This window comes from Hippichthys cyanospilos, chromosome 9 (assembly GCF_059441005.1).
Source record: "Hippichthys cyanospilos isolate Australia breed blue-spotted pipefish chromosome 9, RoL_Hcya_1.0, whole genome shotgun sequence".
Taxonomy (NCBI): Eukaryota; Metazoa; Chordata; class Actinopteri; order Syngnathiformes; family Syngnathidae; genus Hippichthys; species Hippichthys cyanospilos.
The window spans coordinates 9,335,802-9,363,110 of record NC_142377.1 but is presented as its reverse complement, the minus strand read 5'-3'; the positions used below and the strand labels follow the sequence as shown (position 1 = coordinate 9,363,110).

Below are 27,309 nucleotides of genomic sequence, written 5' to 3'. Positions count from 1 at the left end.
ATATAGTTTTCGTTTATTATGCTATTTAATTGTATACATGCATATTATATATAAGTAGCACTTACTATACTATTTTGTTAACAATTTTTAATATGTGTACATAATTTTAGTCAAAAATACATTTAAACGTACTTGTGAGCTAAAGGTTAAAAACAGCAGTTTTCCCATAATGCCACGGAGCATTGATTTGCACATGCTCAAGTAAATTTTTGCCCAAATTCGTTTTCATTATTATTTCTGTTTAGTAATTTTTCCCAAAATGTCACAGTATATACGCAGTATATTTAAAATATTGCCATATTTTTAGCATTTCGTCTGCATGTACATTTGAGCGTGTTCGCATGTTCTAACGTATTTGCAAGTATGTTCATGCGAGTTTTCAAGTCCAAAATGTTTACTTCAGCAGAAACGGTTTGCGGTAATATCAAAACTATTTCTCATGCTTATTAAAGCCTCATTCTTAAATTCTGTTGTCCTTTACTGACATATTGATCTGTTCTCAAAGGTCATGCCGTAAAATGTTATCAGAGATTTCTGGAGTGAATATGAAACCGTATTTCTCCGTTAGCTCACCTAACACCATCAGCAAAGCAGAGGCGGTGTCCTGGTCCACTGGAGTTCTTCCTATACATGTGTACACACCCTGGTCCTTGTGGCTTAAGTTGAATATTTGGAGGATGCCATCCTCCACAAAGTATCTGTTAACGAGAAGATGAACGCACATTATTGATCGACAAAACGAAGCACGAAAATGACTTTTCATTCGCGAATAGGACTGTGATGCAAAGCAAAAACTCCAGTAGCCTACCTTGAATTCTCCGTATAATTGAAGCCGATGTCCATGTTGTCTTTTTCCCACCGGAGCTCAAAGTCGTTGCTGAAGGACTTGTCGTATTCTGCCAGGCATGAGAGCTGGGCTGTGGAGCCTTTTAGGATCTGCTGGTCGTCCGGGCCTACCGTTATTCTCGTGGGGTCTTTGCAAGAGAGACACAATTTAGTTTCCTCCTTGAGGAAGACGACCAGCCACGACATACGCTTCGGAAACAACTCGAAATACCTTTCACGTAAAGCGACGCTTCAATGGCCGAAGATCCTTCGATGTTTTTAGCGTAGCATGTATATTGTCCCGTGTCGTCTTTTTCTGTGAAGTAGATCTCCAACGAGCCATTTTCATGGATGGTAAACCTCGGCCCCGCCACAGATTCAGAGGAATCATCTTTGTTCCTGTAAACAATAAACACACTTTTAACTATCTTTGAACAACTGACCTTAAGGCCATTTTTTAAACCTTTTTACCTGAAAATTATGTACTTTCTGGAACATACGGCGTATCGGATAATCGGGCACAGTCCCAATAAAAAGGATTATTTGGGGGAAATTTCTATATTTGGCCGCACAGGGTTATAAAGTGTATTACTGCATACTACTGTATCAAACTGAATCAAATTAGAACAACAAATAAGTTAAAAAAAAAAAAAAAAAAAACAGACACAATTAAGCAGAAAGTCGCTTAATTTTTCCAGCTAATTTTCTCTTAATCTGAAAATGTACACTTTCTCTCACCTTGAATAACTCAGGTATTTCCGGGGTCATAAGCCCATTTGAGGAGCACTGATCTACTTTAATATTCGCCTGGTTTATGGTAATATAAAGGCATTATGATATCAACCTGCAGGTTTTCCTATTGTTCAAAATATAATCAGTGTTGCTTGTTAGCTACACACTCTTGTCTTCGTCTGGTCTATTAATTTTGATTTAAGGTTAAATATTACGCTAGAGATGTTGGGAGTTCATAAAAATCGTCTGGAAAGCAAAAGGCTATCAAGCAGTGCATCCAGCGGTTGAGATCTACTGCCCCCTGTCGTTGAGAAAAGATATAGCACCCCTTGTCCACCCACCAAGTTATCGTCGATGGCGGAGAGCTGAAGACATTGCAGTGCATCATCACTCGCTTCCCTTCAACAGCTGTGTAGTCCTCCCCTTCTTTTGTAAGAATCATTGGAGGCAAATCTGCAAAGCAGAAGATTTCAAAGCTTGTGATGAGAACAACGTTTCTCAGAGAACAAAAGAAGGCGTGTCATGCAGCTGCAGCGCGGTGTCTATTTGGTGCAGCCGCTACAGCGACACAACTAACACTCAGACGTGTCCTGGACTGTGAAATGGGCGCAAACTTGTTAGCATTTAAATGGCAAGGAACAGAACTTGTTGTTCCGCCGGGAGTGCAAATAGCTGCAGTGACGGCTCATTGACACTTCCTTTCAGCTTTATGGACGCGTTCCAACACTGCGATCGGCTCACTAACAAGCAAACTCAAGATGACTCATTGCCAAGTTTGCTATTTATTACAATATTGTCTGAACATGAAGCTGTGTTTAAAAATCACAGTTGGGGACAGTACACGGCAAAACAAAAGTCAAAGTAATATAAAACAATGAAAACATACTCATGACCATGATGTTTGCATTAGCGAGGAGGGTTCCGTGCCTGTTGGACGCTCGGCACTGATAGACCGCACTGTCAGATGCTTTGGCGTTGCGCAAGATAATGGTGTCGTCAAGCACCTCCCTGTTGGCTGCAGGGGATTCTGCAAAGTAACATTAAAGATCATGCAACAAAACTATATAAAAAAAAAAAAAAAAAAAAAAAAAAAAAAAATATATATATATATATATATATATATATATATATATATATATATATATATATATATATATATATATATATATATATATACATACACACATATATATATATATACATACACACATATATATACACACACATCTCACAAGTGATTCATGAGGCATCACTAATGCTGATGGCTATTTTTGTATGGTTTTGGAAGTTGGAAGTACTACATTTTATATTGATTGGCTCTGCAAGTAAACGTGCTTCTGACCCAATAAAACAACATTTTAATTGCACGTTTGAATCCTGGTAATGGCATGAGCATAGCAAATAAAGAGCACATTGTCAAATGTTTCCTGGTAATTTATATTCCGTCTCTCGTCTTGTTATTCTCCTTCTCACTTCCAACCAGCAGATTTCATCAGGAGCTGAAACTCTATTAATAATGAAATAATATTTTTTCTCCCCTCCGTTTTAGATACCGTCTTTGTATCCCAGTAGAGAGATTTCAATTTGATGATTTCAGAGTTGGTGACAGCTCAGGACTAAGCTGAAAGTATTTTCAAAGTAGATTCGGCTCATCCTCCGAGCATTTGAGAGTTCACTGCCATTGCAGGCGGCTTTTAATCACTCTTTGCTCTATGGCGAACCAAGTTGAGGAAAGCGAAGTAAAAGCCGCACGGATCTGTTGACGAGTTGTAACTCCGCATCGATTAAGTCAAACGCGACACGGGGACGCGCGGGACTAACGAACCGTTCAAAGGCAGACCGTTCACCCTCCAAGTTATTGCCGGCTGCGGCGTCCCGCTCGCCGAGCACTTGATGAGCACATCGGAGCCAATCATATTCAGCTGACTCTCGGGCTCCAGCAGCCACTCCGGAGGTTCTGGGAAGATACACAGTAAGGGTGATTTTTATCAAACGGAATGCGGCACAGACATTGAGCAGTTACAAGGAGAGAAGAGAGGAGCGGGAAAAATAAATTGCGTTCAGGGCACTCCGGCGCAATCAACAAATGGATGTCGGACAGGCTTTGCTAGCAAAATTGGACCGAGTGTTGTCATCGGAAAACTGAAAGTCACCTTCTATTTTTACGCACATTTGAACGGCGAACATTTTCTGACGGTGAAGGAATCTAATACCGTATACAGTAATCCCTCATGAAAAAGCGGCAAGTAGACCCCCCAACCAGACGGAATTTTCATGCATGTGTATGTGTACCTGAAATTCCAAATATTACTATCACCGCTATCACTCGGGCACTCCTACAAGTCACGTGATTGCTCCCGGCGCGACAATCGACCAATGAGGGCAGGAGTTGTAATCTACTCCCGCGCCAACTACCATGGTTGCTCTAGGAGCCAATCAGATGTCTTGTAGGAGCGCCCAAGAGCTGTGTATTTATACTTTACATATTTAAGACAAATATTACTATAACCACTATCACTCGAGCACTCCTACAAGTCACGCGAAAGGCTCCCGGCACGACAGTCGATCAATGAGGGCAGGAGTTGTAATCTACTCCCGCCCCAACTCCCATGAGAGCCAATCATATGTCTTGGGTTAGGGGTTAACAGTTTTTTTTTTTTTTAACTAACCACCAGGGTGCAATTTCTTGGTGGCTAGTAAAAAATGCTGATTTTGAATTTGAACTGCTATTTTACTCCCCAGTAGGTGTAACCCTACACTAGTAAACACAAACAGGCATGTTACTGTTGTGTTGGTGCAAGGAGAAATGTTGAATTGTGGGCAAACCGCAAAAGTTTGGAATGAGAACAGTAATAGTCCATGAAACATACATTTTTGGATAATGGTGACATTAAAATGGGTTGAATAAATGGTCGATACATGTAGAAGATAAAGGAAAACAAATCATCATTGTCACTGTACATTTACCTTCAACAGTTACTGTGAAGTAATGGACGACTTCTCCAAGTCTGTTCTTGGCCTTGCACATATACTTGCCGCTGTCCTCTTGTTCAATATTTGGAACAACAAGCAATTTTCCATGACTTTCTAGTTTGGCCTTAGATGGAAGTTTATGACCTATTTTGACCCACTCGACCTGTGGAGTTGGACTTCAAGAAAACCAGCAAAAATTAGGTGTACATTGCAAAGTATGGGAGAAAAAGTAATTTTAAGTATAAAATTGAACTAAAATTATATTGTTGTTTAATATTTTTACGTTCATCTAAAGCAGCCTTGCATAACTCACAATCCCTCAGGAATGCACTCCAGTTTCAAATCCTCTCCCCTGACGAGGCGTTTCTCAGTTTTGACACCAGATGGCGTTAAAAGCATGGGTCTCCGCTGCAGGATGGCATTGGCTAGTGGCACAAAAGCAGGGAGAGCAGATGAGAAGTATTTGACATCAGTCCAACCACTTTTTATCACGAACGCAATATGAAAATGTACGCAACACAGAAAAAAAACTCACCAATTTCAGGACTCATGTCATGAGTTTTTTCTGAAATGCAGGAGGATGGGATGAAAACATAAACACACACTGACTGAGCTCACAAAATAAAAAAAGGCATGCACGTGAATAAGACAATGGCACAGGTATGTCTGCATAATTGTGACAATGAATTTTGGCCGATTAAGGAGGAAATACGCGAGTCCTTACTCGTCTTGACGATGACCGACATGGCTGTTTTCTGAACGATGGTTCGTATTCTCGGAAAGGCGGCGAAGCAACAGTAGTCTCTCCTGCTGTCCTTCTCCACCGCGTGAGAAAAGTACAGATCTCCATTCAAGCCCATTGATACCCTCTCATCTTGTTCTATATGTTGAAGGTCTGAGCAACAGAGATTGGACCCGAGTGAAAACAGCTCTATGAAATTTCTTATAAGAAAGACTCAAGAAAGGCCCATAGAAAACTGTTTTTGCAACACGTATTTAATATATTTCATGTAGATGTAAGCCTTCATCAAAAATGTACATTATGTAAAGCCATTAACTCATTCAGTGCCAGCTACGTATTTTCATGTTTTTTATTTAAGAATCCGGACATTAAATCCCAGATACTTCAGTATTAAATTGATACTTAAGTACATTGAGTACATTAAATCCCAGATATCTAAGTATTAAATCAATAGTTAAATATTTAGGAATTAATTTCTGGACTCTTAAAAAACATGGAATTACGTCCCAGGCATTGAATGAGTTAACAAAGTGGCATGAAAAAAGTGTTGTGCCATCCGGTTCTACTTTGTCAAACTTTGAAACTACATTTGCAGAGGTATAGCTCTGCATACTTTATCCAACAACTCCAGAAGATACTTCATGCATGATCATCTGTTTAATTTCTGGCTCATCTGCTGGAAAATTGCACTACAGGGTACTAATGAAAACAATTTTTCCAAAATAAAGGCAAACAGCATTTTGGAGTCAGTACAACACAAATAAGCAAACTGTTCCAGTTAATTTGCTCTCAATTTGAAAAGAAGGCTGTACTGGTTGATACTTATGTTACGAGTTAAGATTTATCGGCTCACTATTATATATATATATATATATATATATATATATATATATATATATATATATATATATATATATATATATATATATATATATATATATATAATACTGTATATACTGGTTCTATCATTGGTACTAGTATCCCAATTGTGTTGTATACCAGCTATACAACGGCAATGTACAATACAATGGCCTTCTAATCTACATTACCTTTAAGAAGGATATCTAGATTCTTGAAAAAAATCTCCAATGGCTTTTCATATAAAGACACAAATAATACAAGCTATAGAATTTGCTGGGGCTATATTATGTATTGTCACTCACTGATAGTCATCCAATAGATCTGCAGAGGGGGTATTCCTTTGGGTGGGTCACATTTTAAAGTAAATGGCTGGCCTTCCTCCACAACAACAGGATCGAGCGTTTCTTTCGGAAACTTCGGGACATCTAGAAAAGTAAGGCAAAGACTGCAGTGAGTGAAAGAATGTCACATGGGTTTTTCTTTCTTAAATTGTACCAACCCGGGAGTGAATTACGCACTACAAGTGAGTGAGTGCAAAAATACAAATATTTAAAAGAGGCGAAAAGGCTAAATGCTGAGTGTACTGCATGTATACATGTATAAACATATATAAACATTATACCATGAACTGTATGCCAGATGTTCTTAAAAGCTCTCTAATAACCCAGATTGACTCAAAGAGAAGCAGCTATTGAGTATCTTTTGGAATTCAAGTCTTTGGATGAATTAAAACATATATATATATGTATAGAGTATTTTAGTTTGCTTGATATAAAATACTTTTAAACAGAGAAGACAGAATAACGCATTTCCACTTATCATTCCTAATGACATTTTTATTTTTTTAAGAGCACAGACAGTCCGGGGGACTTCCTAAAGTTAATACTTTAATACTCAAAGGGACACTGTGTATGATTTTGACCGTTTTTTCATTAAAAAGGAATAAAATAATTATAAATTTCAAAATCTTGCAAAAAAATGTGTTCTTAACGACGTATGTTTTAAATATAATCATAGGGAGATAAAACAGCTCAAGTCTTTTTTCCCGAAAGAAGTACCCCTGAATTGCTCGAGGACCTTGCGGAGAGGGCCAACTGATAGTTACAGTACACAGTAATGGAGTTAAATCACTTAGCTCTGAAAGAGCTATAATAGAGCAACCCACTCCTTCCCTCACCCAAGCAAACACCGGCAAGTGTATTTGTTACTCACGAGGGACAATGAATTCAATCTCCTTGGATGTGGCGGTCCCCAGTTTGTTTGAAGCGTAACAAAGATAGGTTCCCTGGTACTCTGTTAGGTTCCCATTATTAGGTATCACAAAAGTCCCAGAATCCTCTTCTTTCATCAGACTGGGGTCTGAAGAGGGGTCAAATTCCTGGCCATTTTTCATCCATCTGAATCTACACAATAAAACATGTGAAATGAAACTGAGATTGCAGTGTGCCACATTTCCAGCGTTGACCATATTTGGTCCAGTGTGGGCAAAGTGTTATTGTTTTGTTTTCTGGCTACGAATGCAAAACGCTCACTCTGGCTCGGGATTGCCTTTGGCCTCGCACGTCATGGGATAGCTCTCGTCAAACGGGAAGGCGATCAGGGTGCTTGGCGACTGGGAGGTGATGGTGGGCAGCTGCTCAACTGGGCCGCAATCCAGAAAGCGTCATCATTTGAGGGACTCGGAAAAAGTTATGCAGATATTTCACAACTGTTGCACAATTAGCAGAGCATGTTTATGGCTTTCTCCAGTTTATCCTTTGCTTTTTTAATGTCCAATACCAAAGATTTTTTTGACATATTTTCTGGTTCACAAGCAAATCATGATATTAAAATATGATAAGGCATAAAAAAAGAGACAACTGGAAATCAATGGAGCCAAAAAGCATGAAAGCGACAGCAGGTTTCCTTTTGCAGCAATGTTTTTTTTTTTTTTGCGTTCAACAACAGAGACGTTTTTTTTTTTTTTCAACGTAACGTTACTTCATGGTATTAAAACGTAAGAAAAGGTTTTCATTGATCCTAAAGAAATACAGCATGAAGGGGCTGGTACATTTACTTTTGCAGCACCAAAAACAAAACAAAACATGTTATTTCGTCTATCATCATTTAATGACTACATCATTTTTCATGTGCAATAATGCCCTTAAAAACATGTTTTGCCACTTGCTGTCAACTGAAAATGACATCACACGTGCTCAAGGCTCAGATAACAGCCAATCAGATTGCAAATGTCATATTACCAAACCCAAAAAACAGGTGAGCTGTGATTGGTTATTACGCGAGAATTGAGGACATGTGACGTCATTTTTGTGTGGGATTAATTTTACATGAGAAATTGTTTAGTGATCAAATTCAATATAATTATCAAAATAATAACTTATTACTGCTGCAATAATGGCTAAACAAGAGTGCTATGTTTTTAAATGTGCATGTACTCATGTGCAGTATCAATATCTAATCAGTTTAGCAATACTATAAACAATACAACATATATACAATAAAATAAGAGTTACAGCATACACTGTAATATAAGATCATATAAGATAAGCACTGCACAACACCGCATCACCACACTGTTATTAATATATATATATATATATATATATATATATATATATATATATATATATATATATATATATATATATATATATATATATATATGGCCCAACATGGATTGGAATGGTCAAATAAATATGGCAAGTAACAAACAAGATGGCAGAGATGAAGAGCTGAAATGGGGACCGATTTCCAGTTAATCAGTTTGTTAGAATAAACTTACTGTTTACATGACCTAAAACTAGGAAAATCCAAAGCAGCAGTGGGAAGATAGTAGAAGACAAACAAAGCGAGAAAAAAGGAATAGTTTGAGATTTATTCCTTTTTGTCACATGCTATTCCCCCTCAAGACTGATCTCCAAAAAGTTATTTTCATTTTTAGCAAAAATAAAACCGTTAGAACTGCACTATGGAACCCTATGAGACATTGTTGAATAATTTAGAGAAAGAGGTTTGATATGCGTTTCCAAGGAAACAGAAATACACACAAACACAAAAGCTACAAGAAAGACAACTCGAGCAAGATAATAGCTGTAAATATATTCCATTCACACAGTGTTTGATGAAAGTAAGAGTACTCTAAATTATTCAACTGCTTTGTTTACCAATGAGAATAGATTTTTGTTTCTACATGACTGTAAACAAAAGCAATTGTAAGAAATATAAATAGCCTTTCCTGTCACAGTTGTATCTGTGGCAGGCATAAATTCCTCTCAGCACCAAGTTTGAGCTGCAAATTTGAATCTATCAAAGCTCATGCCTTTTTGTTGACATTTTTCTCTCTCCACAGAAGTGTCACACTGCTAATGTGGGCTAAATATTTTTCACTGGCAAAAACGTTTGAACATATTTGTAAGTATGTTTAGGCATATTTGCAAATAGATTTGACCATACTTTCAAAATTTTCAAGTATAAACACATTTTCAAGTAGGCTCGAAAGTATCTGCAAATACTTTAAGATATTTGCAAGAACCTTTGAACCTATTTCCAAGTGTGTTAAAATGTATTCAACACATATGAATGAATATGCATGCATGTTCAAACAAATTTACAAATTTGCACATATGTTCAAATGTATCCTCAGGGTGACGCGAACACATTTGCGAGTATGTTCAAAAATGTTTGCAAGTATCTTCAACCATATTTTCAAGTACTTATGAACATTTTTGCAAGAACGTTCAAAATATAGAAAACACATCGAAAAAACATTTGCAACTAAATTTGAACATGTTTGCGAGTACTATAATCAAATGCTTTTGCAAGTATGACAATAAAGGCTTGTTGTTTGAAAAACTTGAGATACTCAGGATTGGAGGTAGGCAACCAATTGATCGAGTAATTGATCTGCAGTGACTAATCTGAATTTAAAAGTGCAAACTTGTGTATGAAATTTGAAAAAGCGTCACTAACCTTCCAGTGGGATATCAATGGCTGAAGTCAATTGAAAGGCACAGATGAAGGTGACTGAGGCAAGAATGCTTCTCCAACTCTTCTCTAACGTCATGATTTTTTTTTTTTTTTTCTCAGACGTCAAGAAAGGAGTGCTTCCTTCAATTTTTGTCTGTGGTGTATTGAAGAGGTGGCACCTGTGAAGGCAGAGCAGACGGAGAAACCCCCATGAGTCCACCCACGTTCTGGCAGAGCAAAAGGCAAAGCCCAGACACAACAAATCCCCCGTGACTGAGCGCCAGACTGCTCTCTCTCGTCGGCCACGCATAACCAGGTGCGCCCGACATGTTCATCTGCGGCAACAGCGACTCGGATCAAAACGGAAATTTGGATGAAATATTCACATTCAAGTCTCCTACCTACACACTCAAGTTCAACCACCCACACAGAGTACAATTGCTTCTCGTTTTACTGCTTAAGCTTGATGTTTACACCCGCACAAAGTGTATTTTCCTTAAGACAATAGGAAATAAAGCGTTATTGCTTTTATGATGCATGAAAAATGTTCACTGTCAGCCAGGTTTAAATCGATATTCAGTTAAAATTTTAGGTTAGTCACTGCCAGTTCTCGCTCAGTGCGAATGTGAGTGGAAGGGAATATTAATGAAGGCAAGGAAGGGACGAAGGAGGAAAGGATAGATGATGGATTTAGGTAAAGAATAAGGAAGAGAGGAGGAAGGAAGGATGAAGGCGGGATAAAGGATGGATGATAGGTGGATGGAAGGGAGGAAGCAAGAAAGAAAGGTAGTAGGGAAGTAAAATGAAGAGATCAAAGATGGATGATGGATGGAAGGGAGAAGAAAGAGAGGTAGAGAGGAAGGCAGAATGTTGAATGGAAGGAAGGGATGGAGAAAAGAAGGAAGGGTGAAAGAAAGTAAGGAAGGGAATGGAGGCAAAATGAAGGAGGGTGAATGATATAGGAAGAAAGGAACCAAGGAAGGAAAGAACAAAGGGAGGGTGGATGAATAAGGGATGAATGTTGGAAAAAAGGTTGAAGGAAGGAAAGAAAAATGAAGATGGGATTAGGGATGGATGATGATGGAAGAGGGGAGAAGAAGGAAGGAAGGAATGAACTAAGGATGAAATAAGGATGAATGATGGAAGGAAGGAAGGAAGGAAGGAAGGAAGGAAGGAAGGATGATGAATGGAAGGAAGAGGGAAGGAAAGAAGGATTGAAGAAAGGAAGGAGAGAATGAAGGGGAGGGGAGGCAGGATGAAGGAGATATGAATGATACATGAAGGACGGAAGGAAGCAAGGGAGGCAGGATGAAGGGATCAAAATAGAAGGAAGGAAAGATGGTTTGAAGGATGGATGGAGGAAAGAAGAGCGGAAGGGAGGATGGAAGGAAGAATGAAGGCGGTTCGGCGGATGCATGATGGATGGATGGAGAGAAAAGACAGTAGGATGAAGGATGGAAGGAAGGGGAGAAGTACAGAAAGAAGGAAGGAAAGAGTGGAAGAAAAGATGAAGGATGTAAGGAAGAGAGGAAGGAAGGAAAAAAGGAGGTGGATAGAAAGAGATGGAGGGATGAAGGATGGAAAAGGGTGGATTAAAAAGTTACAGGTTTAAATTCAACATCCATCCATGCATTTTCTGCATCTCCTCTGTGGTGGGCTCAACCCCAAACTGGTCGTCAGTCAATCACAGCACTCAAAATTAAATTCACGAGGCCTGTCCAGGCAATTTAACCAGAAATCTGTTTGAGTGTCTACTAATGCGAAAAATACTGCACTGCCATTTAGCATGCGGTAAAACATGCATTAGCACAGCTGCCTGAGGCATGTGAGGCACTGAGCACTTAAATACTCCTTCCACCTTTGCAACCAACAGCCCAGATTGTGAACCCTAATGAGCGCACGAGCGGTCAGAGTAGAATGTTGGGCTTCTTTAGTGTCAACCCTCAAGGGTGTATGTTCACTTGTCTTCCTCCTGTTCTGTGACCCACTTCACTATATCATTCTTGAAGTAATTAGTTTGCCAGGTAACACTTGAAAAGTTGTTAGCTCGTGAAGGCATATTTGCCATGGACGTATTCGCATTGGAAGAACATATATATATATATATATATATATATATATATATATATATATATATATATATATATATATATATATATATATATATATATATATATATATATATATATATATATATATATATATATATATATATATCACAAGTGTTTCATGGGGCTTCATTTTTTCAACACTACTTTTACTGTTTTTATGCTCGTATAGGAACTATCCACTTTTTATAGTAGCTCATAGGCTTTAAAACCAGACAATTTCAAAGCAAAGAAGACATTAGGGTCGAACTGCTATGGAAGGAATATTATTAATAACTGACCAGAAACCAAAAGAGCAAATTGAATGAATTTTGTCCAGACTGGATTTCAAATGAACGTGCACTGTGAACTTAACAACCATTCCTCAAGTTAATGGTATTAACTGGGGGCCTCACGGTTCAATACATGTATTTAAAGCAGCTTGTGACCTCAGCTCCACCCACATATATCAGCAACGGGGTTGAGGGCTCGGGGTTAGCGTCGCATACGCCGCACTCCATCACCATTCAGCGCTATTGACCTTATCTGGAATGGAAAACTGCTGTTTCGGTGCTATAAGTCACGTTAAAAAAAGAAACAAAACGAAAAAAGAAGCGCCGGAGGCTATCGTTTGTTTCCCACACGTTTTGATTTATGTTGTTAAACACTGAATGAAATCAAAAGGTAGAGGCGAGCTGTAATCGGTTGGGGCTTTGTTCATTGCTTGGGCTCGGTTTCAAGAGGAGGACTAGGAGGAGTTCCGATTCCCCAAAGCTATTGTTTTCTTAATGTTCGCGTTTGTCAGGGAAAGGTCTCACCCCACCTACAGCACTTGACACGGATTACATTTTGTTCAAACTGTGCCTGACGATTTGCCTTCTGATTTAATTTGTTCCCCCCCGATTAAACATTTATTGAGAGCTAACACCGCCATCTGGTAGTGGGAGGTTCGCACAGGACTTGACTGCGGCCGGTGATAATGTCTGCATTGGATGTATATGATGCGCATGAGGGGCCCCCTAAAGCCGGCTTGATTTAAAGACCCCGGGGTCTTCTTAATCCACGCCCCATTCAACAGCCTCGGACCAGTCGGAGATTGATGAATTTGGCAGGAGGTTAAAAGCTTTTCACTGTGAGAAGGCAAATATGGAGCCCAACTTTGCTGAGCCAAGACTTAGAGGGGACAGACGCTCTGGAGTAAGCAGAGAGGGGTGAGGGGGGGCAAGAATGTGGGGAACGGAGACCACTTTCACTACTTTCAATATTTTGGTGTTTGACTTTTGATCCTGAAAACAGTCACAATGTCATGGAAAGACAATTAGATGATAGATAGATAGATGGATGGATGGATGGATGGATGGATGGATGGATGGATGGATGGATGGATGGATGGATGGATGGATGGATGGATGGATGGATGGCTCATCGGGGTGCACCGCATGGGGCGCTCTGAGATCATAGGAGAGGGGTGGACATAATGGTGAAGGAAGAGGAAAAAAAAACAAGTTCTCAGCCATGTCACAATAAGGGCATAGCATAAGCCTGGAAAAAATCCTGGCCCATGCCTCAACAATACCAGAGGACAATGCCACATATCTCAAAAAACAAGTTGATGGCTGGGGAAGGAGGAGGGCCATGATGCAACCCCACTGAAAGCCTGCAGGTTCTGGAGCTTCCACAGCTTAAAAACTTACTTCTTCTCACTTGCTTTTAATACGCCCTGACAGCTGAGATCTCTGCAGTGCAGTCTTATCTGTGTTTTAGCTTGTCCTGTATTTTTTCTGTTTTATGTGGTATTATGTTTCTATTTAAACATTTATTTCATTATACATCACATTGGTTGACCACAGTCTTTTTAAATGTGCTTTGTAAATAAAATTTGACTTGACAGGGGCAATTACATTACACGGTCAGAGATTAGGACCAGCGGGAATGTTGAAGGTAGAACGTTGTGCATGTATGATGTCCATGAATGTGCGAATGTAAGAGTGTCCTTGAGCTGCAAGTCCAGTCCAACCAACAGTCTTAAGGCCACCTGAGGAGGAGAGATTGTCGTATCTATCCAGAGGGAGAGAGTCCAGATGGCAGTTGTTTCGGGAGCAGGCCGACAACGTGAACTTGAGTTAGGGCCTCAATTAGCCGAATTGGCAATACATCCATCAATGCGAGACATCAAATTTTTCACGATGATCAACGCCATATGACTTGTTTATTGATAATGTAAGCAGTCAATATCCTAGCATAGGTGTCGAACTCCAGTCCTCGAGGGCCGGCATCCTGCATGTTTTCCAGTTTTCTTTCCCCAACACACCTGATTCAAATGATTAGCTCATTAGCAAGCTCTGCAGGAGCTTCAAAATGATCCCAATCATTTGAATCAGGTGTTTTTGAGGGAAAAGGTTTGAAAACATGTAGGATATCGGCCCTCGAGGACTGGAGTTCGACACCTGTGGATACCATACCAAAATGACTTATGATACTTTAGGACCTAAAGTATCATAAGTCATTTTCTTATTGAACTTTGACATGTCGCCATTTGGGTGAAATTTCAGCTCCGTAGTGTCTTCTTTGAATGCTTTCCAGTTAATGTGAAATACATTTGATGTAACCATTGAAGAATTGGAAAAACACTGCACAATGGTTAAAAAATATTGACTTATATGGCAACTCCTCTCAGGTGATATACCGGACGCTTTTCACACAACTTCCTGTTTAGCTAACTACCATGACCATAGATGGCAATGATTTTCTTTTTTTTTTTTTTTTTTTTAATGGAAGCGTTATAATGAACCTCAGAAGACTGAAGCTCCATCACTGGTTTTAAGCACGAGCAATAATTTAATCCAGTTTGACAAGACGACGAGCTGCCTAATCCCATTAGAGGCTTTCACAGTAAACTACAGTGGGTCCGCACGTGCCTGTGTGTAGTCTTTGTGTGAGAAAGCAGCAGATGGTGCCAGCTATGAGAAGATTGTACTGAACTTTGCACGGATTCTCCTGAACCCCGCACTGTCCTCGACAGAATATCCACAAGTGTGTGGGATTCCCTACCAAACAATTTACATGTTTTCTTTCCCATATTAAAGTGAGCAATGATTTTGTATTGTGAATTATTCATTCGCAAGGTGCTTCGGGGTCAAAGCCAAGATGCAGGGCCAGTCCAGATGGTCGGAATATTATGATAGAGCTCGCCAAAAATATTGCCAAGGTTTGCCAGTAGCCAGTAAGGCATTGCATATGTCATAAAGATGAAAAACCTTCAGCAAAAAATTAAAATGATATGTAGGAAAGGATGAAGAACAATTTTTATCGGAAAAAAAAAATCATCTGGGATGGGGCATGATACAAATCCTTGTGCACGACAACAAAAATATGTATAAATGCAGAGCCAGACACCTTTTTTTAGCTACAGCTGCTATATTTCCAAATTTCCAACCGTATAATAAAAGACACTCATCACGTCAAATATGAGTACGATTATTACAGATACAATTGTATGAATATGTCTAAAATGGTATCCATTTTAACATTGACGAACGAAAAAAACAATAAAAATCAACTTTCAACAACTGTTAACTACTTTTTAAAACTGTGTTTCTACAAGCTACAGGTTCGTCTAAAGCCGAAAAAAAAATTCAAAGTGCATCAAACTGGAAAAAAAAAGAGTGATGCCATTTTTTTTTATTGCAATTAAACTTCACATGGCAAAAACAAAGCTGATTCCCTGCAGTCATTAGCTCAGCATGATTTAAGAAGGACTGTGTTACCTGTGGTCTATTACTTTTATTTTATTTTATTTCTTTATTTTTGCTGTGTACTGCATTAAACAATGTAGTTCTGTTTTTAACCACTAAACATTACAAAATATACAGCAATAATTGGTAAATAAACAAAATGAGAAAAATGCGTTTGCAACACATGGTAATGCAAAATACATTTCATTTGATTATTTAATTCAACCTCACAAGTCTGTTCGGCAGAATAATCAATTCTTAAAATATTTGAGCGACAGCTCTAAATTCAAATGATTTAAACGTCATCAAATGAAAATGAGAATTACTACTTCAATCCCAAAGATGTATTTTTACGTTTTTAAGAGTCCAGCTATTATTTCCTAGATACATATTCATATTTTTTGAATAAAGAAGGGTAGAAACATTGCTGGTAAAGAAATAATTAAATGCTAAAGTGATCCTTCACTTTAAGGTAGTTAATTGCCTGCGTTAATTGATTACTTTAGTACTCAATTACATTTTTTTTCCATATCCACATTGTATTTTATTTGGACTATTTCCAAATAATTTCACAAACCAGACTTTTCTCTGGCAATAATAATCTAATTCAATTTACCTCCTACAAGCTTCGCCATGCAATTCATCTATTATTCAAAACATTATTGGTCGGACAAAATCCGAAACAAGACACGAAATGAGATTGGAAAGTGGGAACAATATTGGCTCATTTGCTTCTGTAATTGTTCAATTTCGCTGCACTTGAGTAGCGTGACACTTCAATTATGCCGTCATTAATATTTCAGGAGTGTGTAGCATTAGCAGGCCGGGGGAACTTGGAGGACTGTCAGAGGAGGATGAGAGTAGGATGTGATGAAGCAGAGTGAAGAAATGGGCCTCAGTTGGTTATAGATCTGCTGAAGTGACGATATGGGGTGTGTGACCTGTGTGTTCTTGGATGAACTAATGATGTGTGACCTCCCTGATCCAATATTAACCCTATGAAACAGAAAGACTCCATAAAGCTGTCACAATACCGTGCAAGAAGTGCACCATGGTTCTAGCGTCATCGTTAAACCACCACAATGGTGCCCGAGATATGATTTTAATTCATATCGCAGCCATGCGAATAATAAATTATCTTTCCGATTGATATGAATGAAAAAAGCCATTAAGGAGGGGAATTCACCGCCAATGATCATTTTCCACCCATATTGCATCATTATTCAATGGGCACTTGGCTATGATTTTTGTTTTGCCCCACCTTGGCCACATGGGGGCAGTATAATGCTGAGAAGTTAATAAACTGTTAAGTTACAAATGTCAACCTATTGTCGCTCAACAGTACAGCACTAATAGCGATTTTTTTTTTTTTACAAAGGATGAACAATACTGTATATGACTATAATACTATAATATAGAATATATGAAAAAGACTATATGAGTGATGTATTATCTGACTATATGTGTTGCTGCACCATTTGTTGTTAAATTCTTGCATTTATGGGGTGAAACAAAGGGTCTGTCTTCAAAAAAGACTATATATATATATATATATATATATATATATATATATATATATATATATATATATATATATATATATATATATATATATATATATATATATATATATATATATAGGGGCATCATAATCATATGATAATGTTTCCCTTCTCTTCTCCAAATTGACAATCCATTTTCCAAATTAAAATATGTAATCTGATTATTGGAGCATGCGGTATTGATGTCAAAACAAAGCCACGGCTGTCCTCACTCTGAACCTGTTAATATGGTGAGGTTGGGAGGAAGGTGTGCTGCATCTGGTTGTCTGTAAACCAATCTTGTAGCTTTTTCGTCTTATCTGCTGTCTTTGAAGGCCCGGAAGCACTAGGACACTAATCTCATTAGTGTGGGAGCTTTGCCCAATGGCCAGCAGAGAGATGGATTCACAAGTTGGACTGCACTGACTGGAGTCATATTTTTGTAGGAAAAAGCGCAGCCCTCTCCTCTCTACATTCATTTACTTGCTGGCAATCCCTCCGGACGTGTCTTTGCTGCAGCAGGACATGATTAATAGAAATAAAAACCTGAGATCAAATCCTGAAATCATTTATTTCAACTAACCACACACTTGCTTTCTGATTGTCTGATTGTCGAACAAAAACAAAGAAAATACTGTACATGTCCAACTGCCTTTTCATTCATGTCCACTCCTGTAGACATTTGTTTTTTGGTCTATGTTGTTTGACTCATTGAGCTATTCACTATCTCCCAACTGGCAACATTTTTGGTAGCAATGGGAAAATGAAGCTTCATGAAGCACTTGTGATATTTTTTGTTTTTTACTCCTGTAAATGGTGCTCTTGGTTTAGAGATAAATGCTGGATAAATGCTTTGAACCCAGAGTTCCATAGAGAGGAATGCAAATATATAACAAGTGCTTCATGAAGCGTCACTTGTCCATCACTAATATTAGGTAGTCATCATGGCAGAAGATGCACATATCCTCCTGAGACACAGTGTACTCAGTTGTGTCCACTGTATTGGACATTTGTTTTTGGTCTATATCGTTTGACTAACTGGGGCTTTCCAATGAAGTCCTAGTGTCCTCAGTAGGGGACAACCTGAATTTTCCAATGACATCACATGTTTTTACGTTGGATGCAATTAACTTTGCTATCTTGCAGAGACAAAATGGACACAGCAGTGGACACAAATGAAAAGGCTGGCTCTCAGGGGGACATTTGTATGAAAAGCCTCGTTAACGGTGAAACAAGAGGTTTGGTGTTATAATTCAGTGCAGAGTTTCCTGTTCTGGTCCTGAGCAGAGTGTCTGGACAATACCACAGTGGGTAGGCTGTAGTATGCAGCTATCAGATATGTGGCCTACTTCCTGTCATCGGGTCAAGCAGAGGTTGTGTTGAGACAAATCCAATGGAATGATTACAAGAGCAGACACTCACAATTTACATCACAGGCTCAGTATTTATACTCAATAGTGAACGTTTATCAACATGACAATATTGGTTACTATTGGTTTACGTTTTTGAAAATTTCATCTTTTCAAATCATTGACTCATCTTCAACTTTTACACATCAATATCTACTTACAAGTGACATCAGCCTTGTCTTTGGTCCCCATAAGGAAAGTATATATTCCCTTCAAAAGTATAAACAACAAGTATTTGTTAATAAACTAGCTTTAAAAAAAAAGTGAGCGCTGAGCTGGCTTTGTGTTTGGTCATACTGCCTTGAAATGGAGGAACGCAAGCACTGTGGTCACATATGTTGCCTAAAGCCTCTGGCTTGGTTAAGACGCTCATTAAGCCTCTGACAATCAATCCCACAAAGCCCCATGTAAAAGGCTATTCATATGGAGAGTACAAAGGAGTGGTGGAATGCAACTTCCACTCCCCAATCCCTCCTTGTGGCACAAAGTTAGAGAAGAAACTTGATGAAAATTTAGCCACAATAATCAGTCATCGGTAAGAGAGTAAAAAATGGTTTGGTCAAAAATGACCTAAATTGGACAAAAAAAAAGGGAAAAGAGCAAAGATTTGGGAATATTTACTCAACACCACTTTTTGTCTTAACCCTTGTGGCATTATATTCCAAATTATGGGAATTCCTTTGATTTTTTTTATGATATCATAAAAGAATCAATGGGAAAAAACACTTGAGAGCTGAAATTTCCAGCAGATGATTAAAACGTAAAATTTTAAAACGATTGACAATTCTATGTGATTGCAGCTGGATGTGCAAGATTTTGTGAACAAAAATAATCATTGTCCAAATTTTGGACAATTGCAGTTATAATATAATTGCAGTTTTTGAGATGCATTTTAATAGGATTTATGACATTGATTTTCCTGCGATTTTTGAGACGTTCCGTTGAGCGGCAGTCAAACTATGTCAGCAACCAGAAAATTCTTCCTTGACTTGTGTTTCACCTCAAGACAATAGGTGGCGGTAGTCAATGGCTATGCCTCAAAGGGTCATCAACACGTCACAGGATACAAAAATAGACCAAACCATTTTTCAATTGTGTGTGTCAATAAATCTAACCAACATATGTATGATTGAACTAATACCACTGTGTAATTTTTATAATAATTTTCGTTTTCCCAAACTCTCTTTTGAAGAGTTTTTGAACAGTCAGTCACGGTTTTCAAAACAAGGTAAATGTGTGAAGAACGCACTTAATCAGTCATATCTTCCCTCTGACATAAATATTAATTACAATGTGGCCCACCAAATGCATTTGACACCCCTTATTTAACCCAAAAAGTTCTGATTTAACCCAAAAGGTTATTCAACTAGTTGAAAAAGTTGGGTCAAATCAAATAAATAACCCCAAAGGTTTGGTCTTTTGCTTCCCCATGAAATTGACTAAGTTGGGTCAAATTAATAAATAGTTGTTTTGTGGGTCATACATTTGACCCTTTTTTTTCTTTGGGTGAGATGAATAAAATAAAAGTGTGATAAAAAAAAATATGGAGGTGTCTTCTTATGGTCGAAAACGAGTCAGATGATTAAACCAAAAAGTAGGAATTTTTTGTGTGTAAGTTGTGCAGCTAATGTAAGCACTTGGAAATACAATTTCAAATGTTTTATTTCTCTTGCTCCGTTTATTGTCTCCTACTTTTAGTGGACAAAAAAAAAGGAAATTGTTTTATTTTTATTTCAAGAGGACCATCTATGCCAGTTTATTGCACAGCAAGGCCATTAAGTTGAGGAACAAATGAACTAATCAACAGCTTTCGACTTTTGGCTTTACACAGAACCTGATTGTTTTCTTTTGGGCTATTTGGCTCCACGGACTAAATGAAGCCGGGTGACATGTCAACTGAAAGCTCGGTGAAGTGCCGAGACTGTTGATAAGAACCTACCGTCTCCCACGGCACAAAGGGGGAGGAAGGGAGGCAAAGCACCAAGCGCAGGATGATGTATGACGGAGGGACTGGTTTTAGACTTGGGTTTTACCAAAGAGAAAGGCAGAAATGAGCTAGGGGGATGGTCATGCTTGGATTATGCTGATGTGGTAACCGCAACAGAAAACCAACAAAAGCCCGTTTCCCTCACCGGAACTAGCAGCCACGAATTAGGTAACTATTTCTTGGGCAGCTCCAAAATGATTTATCAGTACTGTATCAGTGTCGTTTGATCCAGCTGGAAATTATTGATTCCACTTTTTGATGTTTGATTTGAAGCGTGCTAACGGCCATTGAATTGATGCAAATTGATTTCAATGACCTTTCACTTCAAATGAAACCTAAATTAGGGCTCGTATTTCTCCACTACCAACTGACACATTAGCAAGACAGTCCTCGGATCATTTTTGCAAACATTAGCTTCTCTGGTTTGCGATCAGATGGGTCACTAAATCCTGTTTTGGGTCGTCTGAGATCGACTCATGCTCCGCCATAATTTTTGGACTGCGTTTCGAAACACGAGCAAGTTGATGAGCATGTAAGATATTTGATGTGAAATCTCGACAATGGATTTTTGACGTGACCTGTGTACTCTGCACACTAAATTTATGATGTGTCTTTTGACAGTACTTATGAATGTTTAACGGTTTTATCATTTTGTAACCGTTGTTGCCTGCTGTCGTTTATTCGCATAACACAGAGATTTATCTAATTTATGCACTCTACTGAAATTTACATTCATTTAGCATCTACTTGAAAGCAAAAACTCACTTTTTTTTAATTACTGCAGAAAAATTCAGGTGTCAGAGTTAAGAGAATGCAATCTTGATTTAGGTAAATTATTCAACAAGATTTTAAATCGATGGTACTGGATCTGTCCAAAGACTTGCTTTTTGTTGTTGTTTTTAGAGAGGCGTAGTGGTGGGGCCCGAATGAGTGCACTAAGCCAAAGTCAGTAATTGAGAGCTCTCAGAGCACTCTGCAACGCCGGTGCCAGATCCTCAGAGTACACGAGCACTCATTAAGCCACAACAGGATGGAGCAGCCATTGCGGCCACACAAACACAGAAAAGCTTTGTGAATGCCACACAAATGCTTTGTTCCCATGGGCTGGCTGGCCCAGGAAGCTGAGTGAGATTGGTGACTACCAAACCTGATGCTGTCCCGAGCACAACCCCGGAAGAGAGCCTGGGGGAAAAAACAAAAAAACAAAAAAAACTCTCTCTCTCTCTCTCTCTCTCTCTCTCTCTCTCTCTCTCTCTCTCATATATATATATATATATATATATATATATATTTTTATATATATATATATATATATATATATATATATATATATTATTATTATTTTTTTTTTTCCAATTATAAAAAAAATATATTTTCAACATGGGCTTGGTTGGGAGAAGGTGGACTTTTTTGGCAACAGTGTACGACCATTTCTTTTTATTAACGGATTTTCCACACGATAAGGCTTTTTTTTTGAAAAAAAAGCTGACGGTGCGGCCTTATAGTCCGGTGCGCCTTATATATGGATCAATATTGAGATTGGGATTTGTAGATGGGGAATGAACTGATAAAGTAAGCTTTAGCTGTTTCTTTTGTGTGTTTACAGTTGAACAAGGTTGGTCATATTGACATTGAGTTATTATTATTATTATTATTATTATTATTATTATTATTATTATTATTACTCTGAGTATTACTATATTGTGATTGAAAAAGTTTTAAAATATGTCATTAACTGAGGGTGCACTTTATAATCCATTAGGCCTTATATATGGAAAAAGTTTTAAAATATGTCATTAATTGAGGGTGCGCCTTATAATCCGGTGCGCCTTATATATGGCAAAGGTTTTAAAATATGTCATTAATTGAGGGTGCACTTTATAATCCAGTGCGCCTTATATTGCGGAAAATACAGTATATTATTATTACTGTATTGTCTTGTTTGATAAAACTACCTTGTTAGTGTTTGTAATTTATTTATATAAGTCCACTTATCACCCTATATATATATATATATATATATATATATATATATATATATATATATATATATATATATATATATATATATATTTTTTTTTTTTTTTTTTTTTTTTAACAAACTGCTACACTCTTATTTCGCGTCTTTAGTTACTTGTAAAATAAAAATAATAATAATAAAAAAATACAATGTGGAAAGGCAGGTGACCTGCAAAAGCACTCGATTTCCCTGAATTTCCTATGGGATCAATATACACAACATACCTACATGCGCAGGTCCATAAACTTTTTTTTTTTCCCATTAAAAAATCTGTCTGCTGTCACCGCCCTCACAGTCACAACTCCCCGTGCCATAATGTAATCTTTCAAAAAATAATCTGCTCTCCTGCCAGAAAAAATGCTTACAACATCTTTAATTTATGACATGCCTCTTATCTGCCTCAAGCAGCAATCATGAAATGTTATCAGACGGCTACAAGATGGAGGTCTGCAAGTAGATCATTTCAGTAGAATTACAATAATGCTCTCTTGACCTGCTGCCCGGCCTACGCCAAGCAAATCCACAAAAGAAAAAAAAAACAGACTAATTCAGACAAGAAACAATGTTTGTGCCCGTTTCAAGAACATGCTCCACCTGCAAATCTTGGTTCCGATTAATCAAAATTGGCGCGGTGTAAATTTGAAACTGTCATTCAACCTGTCCAGAAATGATAAACGTCACTGCTTTAGAGGGAATATTAAAAAATGAGTCAGGGTTCATGCATTCATATCCCTGAGGAATGCTGAGGTAGGTAACACGTTCACTCTTTTACATCATCTGTCAAAAGTGCTAGCTGCACGATATTTTAGGCTTTTCATTAGTTTCGCATACAAGGAAAAGGAAGTTGTCTGTTGCTGGCTTTCAAAAAACTGTCAATAAATGCACACGTTAAAATCCTGACGTGTGGTTGGCTGATAGCAGGCATGTTATTTTCCTACTTTACTAATTGTCAGCTTTTTTTCATTGACATTGCCAAATAAAGACATATCACTAAAACAGGTACTATAACACAATTTAGCTCTAGTTTGCTTCATGTTCCAATTACTTTGCTTTTAATTTGAAAAGAAAAATGTACTGTTATGCTCCACTGCAGAGTGGAGTGCCATCAGTCTAATTGTATGTACAAAAACACATAAAAAGAGTGCAGAAAGAAGTAGACCAACATCTAACAAACAATGTACTGCATAAAACAAAGGTAAAATTTTGCCCTCTAGTGGTGGTGGTAGGGTGGGCTAAAATACACCGACAGACCGACGAATACAATTTCGCCTCGCTTGAACATGATGACGGCATGACGATGACGGAAAGGGGGCGGGGCTCTGACGAATGTCGAACCAGCAAACAACTGTAAGTTGCCCACCTCTAATAATTTATTGACATTTATTTCTGTTCCGTCCGCTGAAAAGTTGTGTCACTAATGGCAACGTTCATCTGTATGAAACTTGAAATTTTCAAGCCTTGATAGCTATTTTACACATGTGCAGCTGGTGTATTTTGTTTGTCACACATGGTGGGTCGATTGTCTGTTGTAATTCTTCTCCATTGGTCAAATGCCTCTTTGATATTTACTCTTTTCATATGCTGCGTTCTGCATTCTCCGACACCCGAATACCGCATTGAACTGGGAGGTCCGAGTGGCGACAGTGGAAAAAAGGAACTTCCAAAAAAAAAAATCTACCAGCTATCTTTGTTGTTTATATTCGCCTCCAAAACTGTGAGGTTGGATCTGGGGCAATCTGTGCTTGATAAGTCCAATTTCCCGACTTCCTTTTAATATGATATTAATTTGAAAAGAAAATGAACAATTCCTATCGTGGTATTAATAAGCAATGGATTAATTCTGTTCACGGTTCTTAGTGATGCAAACAAAAACTACTGCATTACTACCGCATTGATTAAATAAATGAATCAATAATTGGGAACCATACTTGTCTGGGGATGTGTAGTATACCATAATTGTCCGGGGATCCCCATAATTGTCTGGGGATGTATTCCATTTGCCATTCAATAGCTTCTAAATTCTGAACACTGATGTATAGATTAACACTCTGAGTGCCATTGACATTTAAGACCGTCAACGGAAACCCTACCAAGGAGCGCCAATGACATCCATTGTTGTAAACTATGTTTTTTTGTACTTTTGTTATTTTAATGGGAAGGTTTTGCACATTTTTAAAACACTGCCTATAGTCTGTCAGAATGCTTGAAACTGGTGTGCAGGTTCTCTTTTTTTTTTTGTTAATGGCTGTCATTAAAAGCGTTAAATGTTTCCCCCAGTTGCTGCCATGTTTTAAGAGAACACAGCATTCAATCTGCGTGGTCCTTTTAATGATCTGTAAATGAAAAACAGGCAGAATTCCAGCACCGTTGGCCACATTGGCTTGAAACTTGTTTTGGGTTTTTTCCCCTGCTGATCTCTAATGCTTTCATCTGCTCTTCAATTATTTCCAGCTCTCGATCTGTGTTGACACAGGACTTATTCAACGCAGTACTACAAACAATCAGATCAAACAAAAAGCCCTCTTAAAAAGCCACATCAAACACCTTGCGCTCATTCCGCAATGGTTCACTTATTGAACATGTTTGGTATTCCAGCTGAGGTTAAACTTCGCACGGACTTTCAACACATGTTCGGAACCGATACGCTCAAACTGAAAGTCTTTACTCCAGTCACACGTGACAGACTCTTCCATATTGTTTTCTCGCTCTTTCTGACAACCATTAGCATCACAGATGGTGCACTCAGTGATCGTGGAAGCGATACACACACCTACTAAACATCTGCTTCTCCTGCAGTACGAGATGCACGATACGCTAAAAATCATAATGGAAATGATGCCATTTTCCTTATGCGCAGTTTAAGTATCCAAATTAGTGTGTATCTTGTTTGCGTAAGAACACTTTACATTTAACCTTAACATTAGTGGGATGATATCTTATCATCCATTTGTTTATGCAAATAAACTTGCCTTGCCGTATAACTCGATTTCATGATGCGAAAATATCCATATTTATTCCGGGTCGGTGAGGTCACTTTCACAGTGGAAAAGGATTGTTCTAAACAGCTATCAGGAGTGTGTACACAGCTGTCAGAAAATATGAAAGCATGAGCTTTGAAATGAATATGTTTGAGCATGCGTCTTTTAAAATGGTCGACCGTACGTACGGGTAAAGTACGGAAACAGACTCCATTATTGAGACTGCGCCAAATAATACGGTGCGTCACATGGTGCGGAAAATCTAGTATGTTATTTGACCCTTTCAACACTCTTAATTCATTTACTTGATAATTATATCAGAACAAAATACAAACAATAACGCATGACAACTTAATCACCTAAGAAGGATCGTGATTTTCAACAACAGTAGCTCATCTGTCAGAGAGGGTTTTTGAGGAAACACTCAAAACACTGACAATTTGCTGTCTTTAATCCTGTTACAAAAAAAGGACGTCTAATTATATCCAGAAAACAAGCTTTTTCCTTCTTATGGCCTTGTAACAAAGAGAAGCCGAGCTGACCATTCACTTGAACTGGCCCTCATAATAAGCAGTAGGGATCTAATAGCCTTTTAAGGAGTGTCCTTCAGACCACTGGCTCCCGCACACATCCTGGGTCAAGCCTTCAGTACCACAAGGGGTAAGCGGGCCTGTCACACTACACGGCTAATCCTGCAGTGGAAAATGGCGCTGGGGTCCGTCTCACATGAGCACACAGCAAGAGATGAAGGGCCCAGCAATATTTGAGACGGTTTACTGATTGTGAGCGGAGGACGGTGGGCGCGGTCATGTCTTTGTGGGATTTGACACAGACAGGTTGTCAAAAGAAGCACTGGCCAACTTTTTATGCCCACTTCCTATTCAGCGGCAACAATAAGGCAACGTAGGGAGGTCCTTTTCTGGCACTGTGTGGGGTAACCGTAGTGTTAAATCGTTATGTTAAAGCAATGTTTGGACATGCTTGGAATCATTGATTTGAATTATTTTTAATTAAAAGGAAGAAAATCTATGCAGCTTTGCGGACAGTTAACTTGACTGTGCTTTTTAACAAATTAATCTTATTGTTATGGGAAGACTGTAACTGTTTGCTTCTCAGAGCATCTCTTGATAGCCAATTAGCTCACATCAGGCATAATAGCCTGAAGGCACATTTATATTAAATGCGAGGAACCAAACTAGCTTTATGTTTTCCGTCAAGCTTCATTTTGTCCATTATACAGAAATGCTAATAGTCTTGTTGAATATATATTCAAGAGTTTTATTGTCATATGCGTAGTATACTACACAATGAAATTCTTATTCTGTTCACTTTCCAGAGCAGACTGCATTCCAAAATCGAGCAAATAATAAAGTAGGCAATAAAAGAAAGAGTAATAGAGCAATAATGGCAGTAATAATGAACCACTAATAAATGAATAGAAGTGACAATATTAT

The 27,309-nt window shown here is 38.2% G+C and overlaps 1 protein-coding gene across 4 annotated transcripts in view; it reads right to left on the bottom strand.

Annotated features, from left to right (window-relative positions):
* Nucleotides 1-27,309, bottom strand: part of chl1b (cell adhesion molecule L1-like b) — a 72,095-nt gene that overhangs the window by 27,014 nt on the left and 17,772 nt on the right. For 3 of the 4 annotated variants that reach the window (XM_088424226.1, XM_088424227.1, XM_088424229.1), the window contains exons 2-15: nucleotides 10,103-10,278; nucleotides 7,666-7,774; nucleotides 7,346-7,536; nucleotides 6,436-6,558; nucleotides 5,255-5,425; nucleotides 5,066-5,095; nucleotides 4,844-4,955; nucleotides 4,525-4,706; nucleotides 3,383-3,514; nucleotides 2,444-2,584; nucleotides 1,899-2,010; nucleotides 1,058-1,224; nucleotides 809-974; nucleotides 574-698 (exon numbers count right to left, since the gene is read on the bottom strand). In XM_088424226.1, coding sequence (XP_088280352.1) covers nucleotides 574-698; nucleotides 809-974; nucleotides 1,058-1,224; nucleotides 1,899-2,010; nucleotides 2,444-2,584; nucleotides 3,383-3,514; nucleotides 4,525-4,706; nucleotides 4,844-4,955; nucleotides 5,066-5,095; nucleotides 5,255-5,425; nucleotides 6,436-6,558; nucleotides 7,346-7,536; nucleotides 7,666-7,774; nucleotides 10,103-10,196 — 1,855 coding nt within the window. In that variant the 5' untranslated portion in view covers nucleotides 10,197-10,278. The remainder of the gene's footprint in view (nucleotides 1-573; nucleotides 699-808; nucleotides 975-1,057; nucleotides 1,225-1,898; nucleotides 2,011-2,443; nucleotides 2,585-3,382; nucleotides 3,515-4,524; nucleotides 4,707-4,843; nucleotides 4,956-5,065; nucleotides 5,096-5,254; nucleotides 5,426-6,435; nucleotides 6,559-7,345; nucleotides 7,537-7,665; nucleotides 7,775-10,102; nucleotides 10,279-27,309) is intronic. The other variant, XM_088424228.1, reaches the window with a different exon arrangement.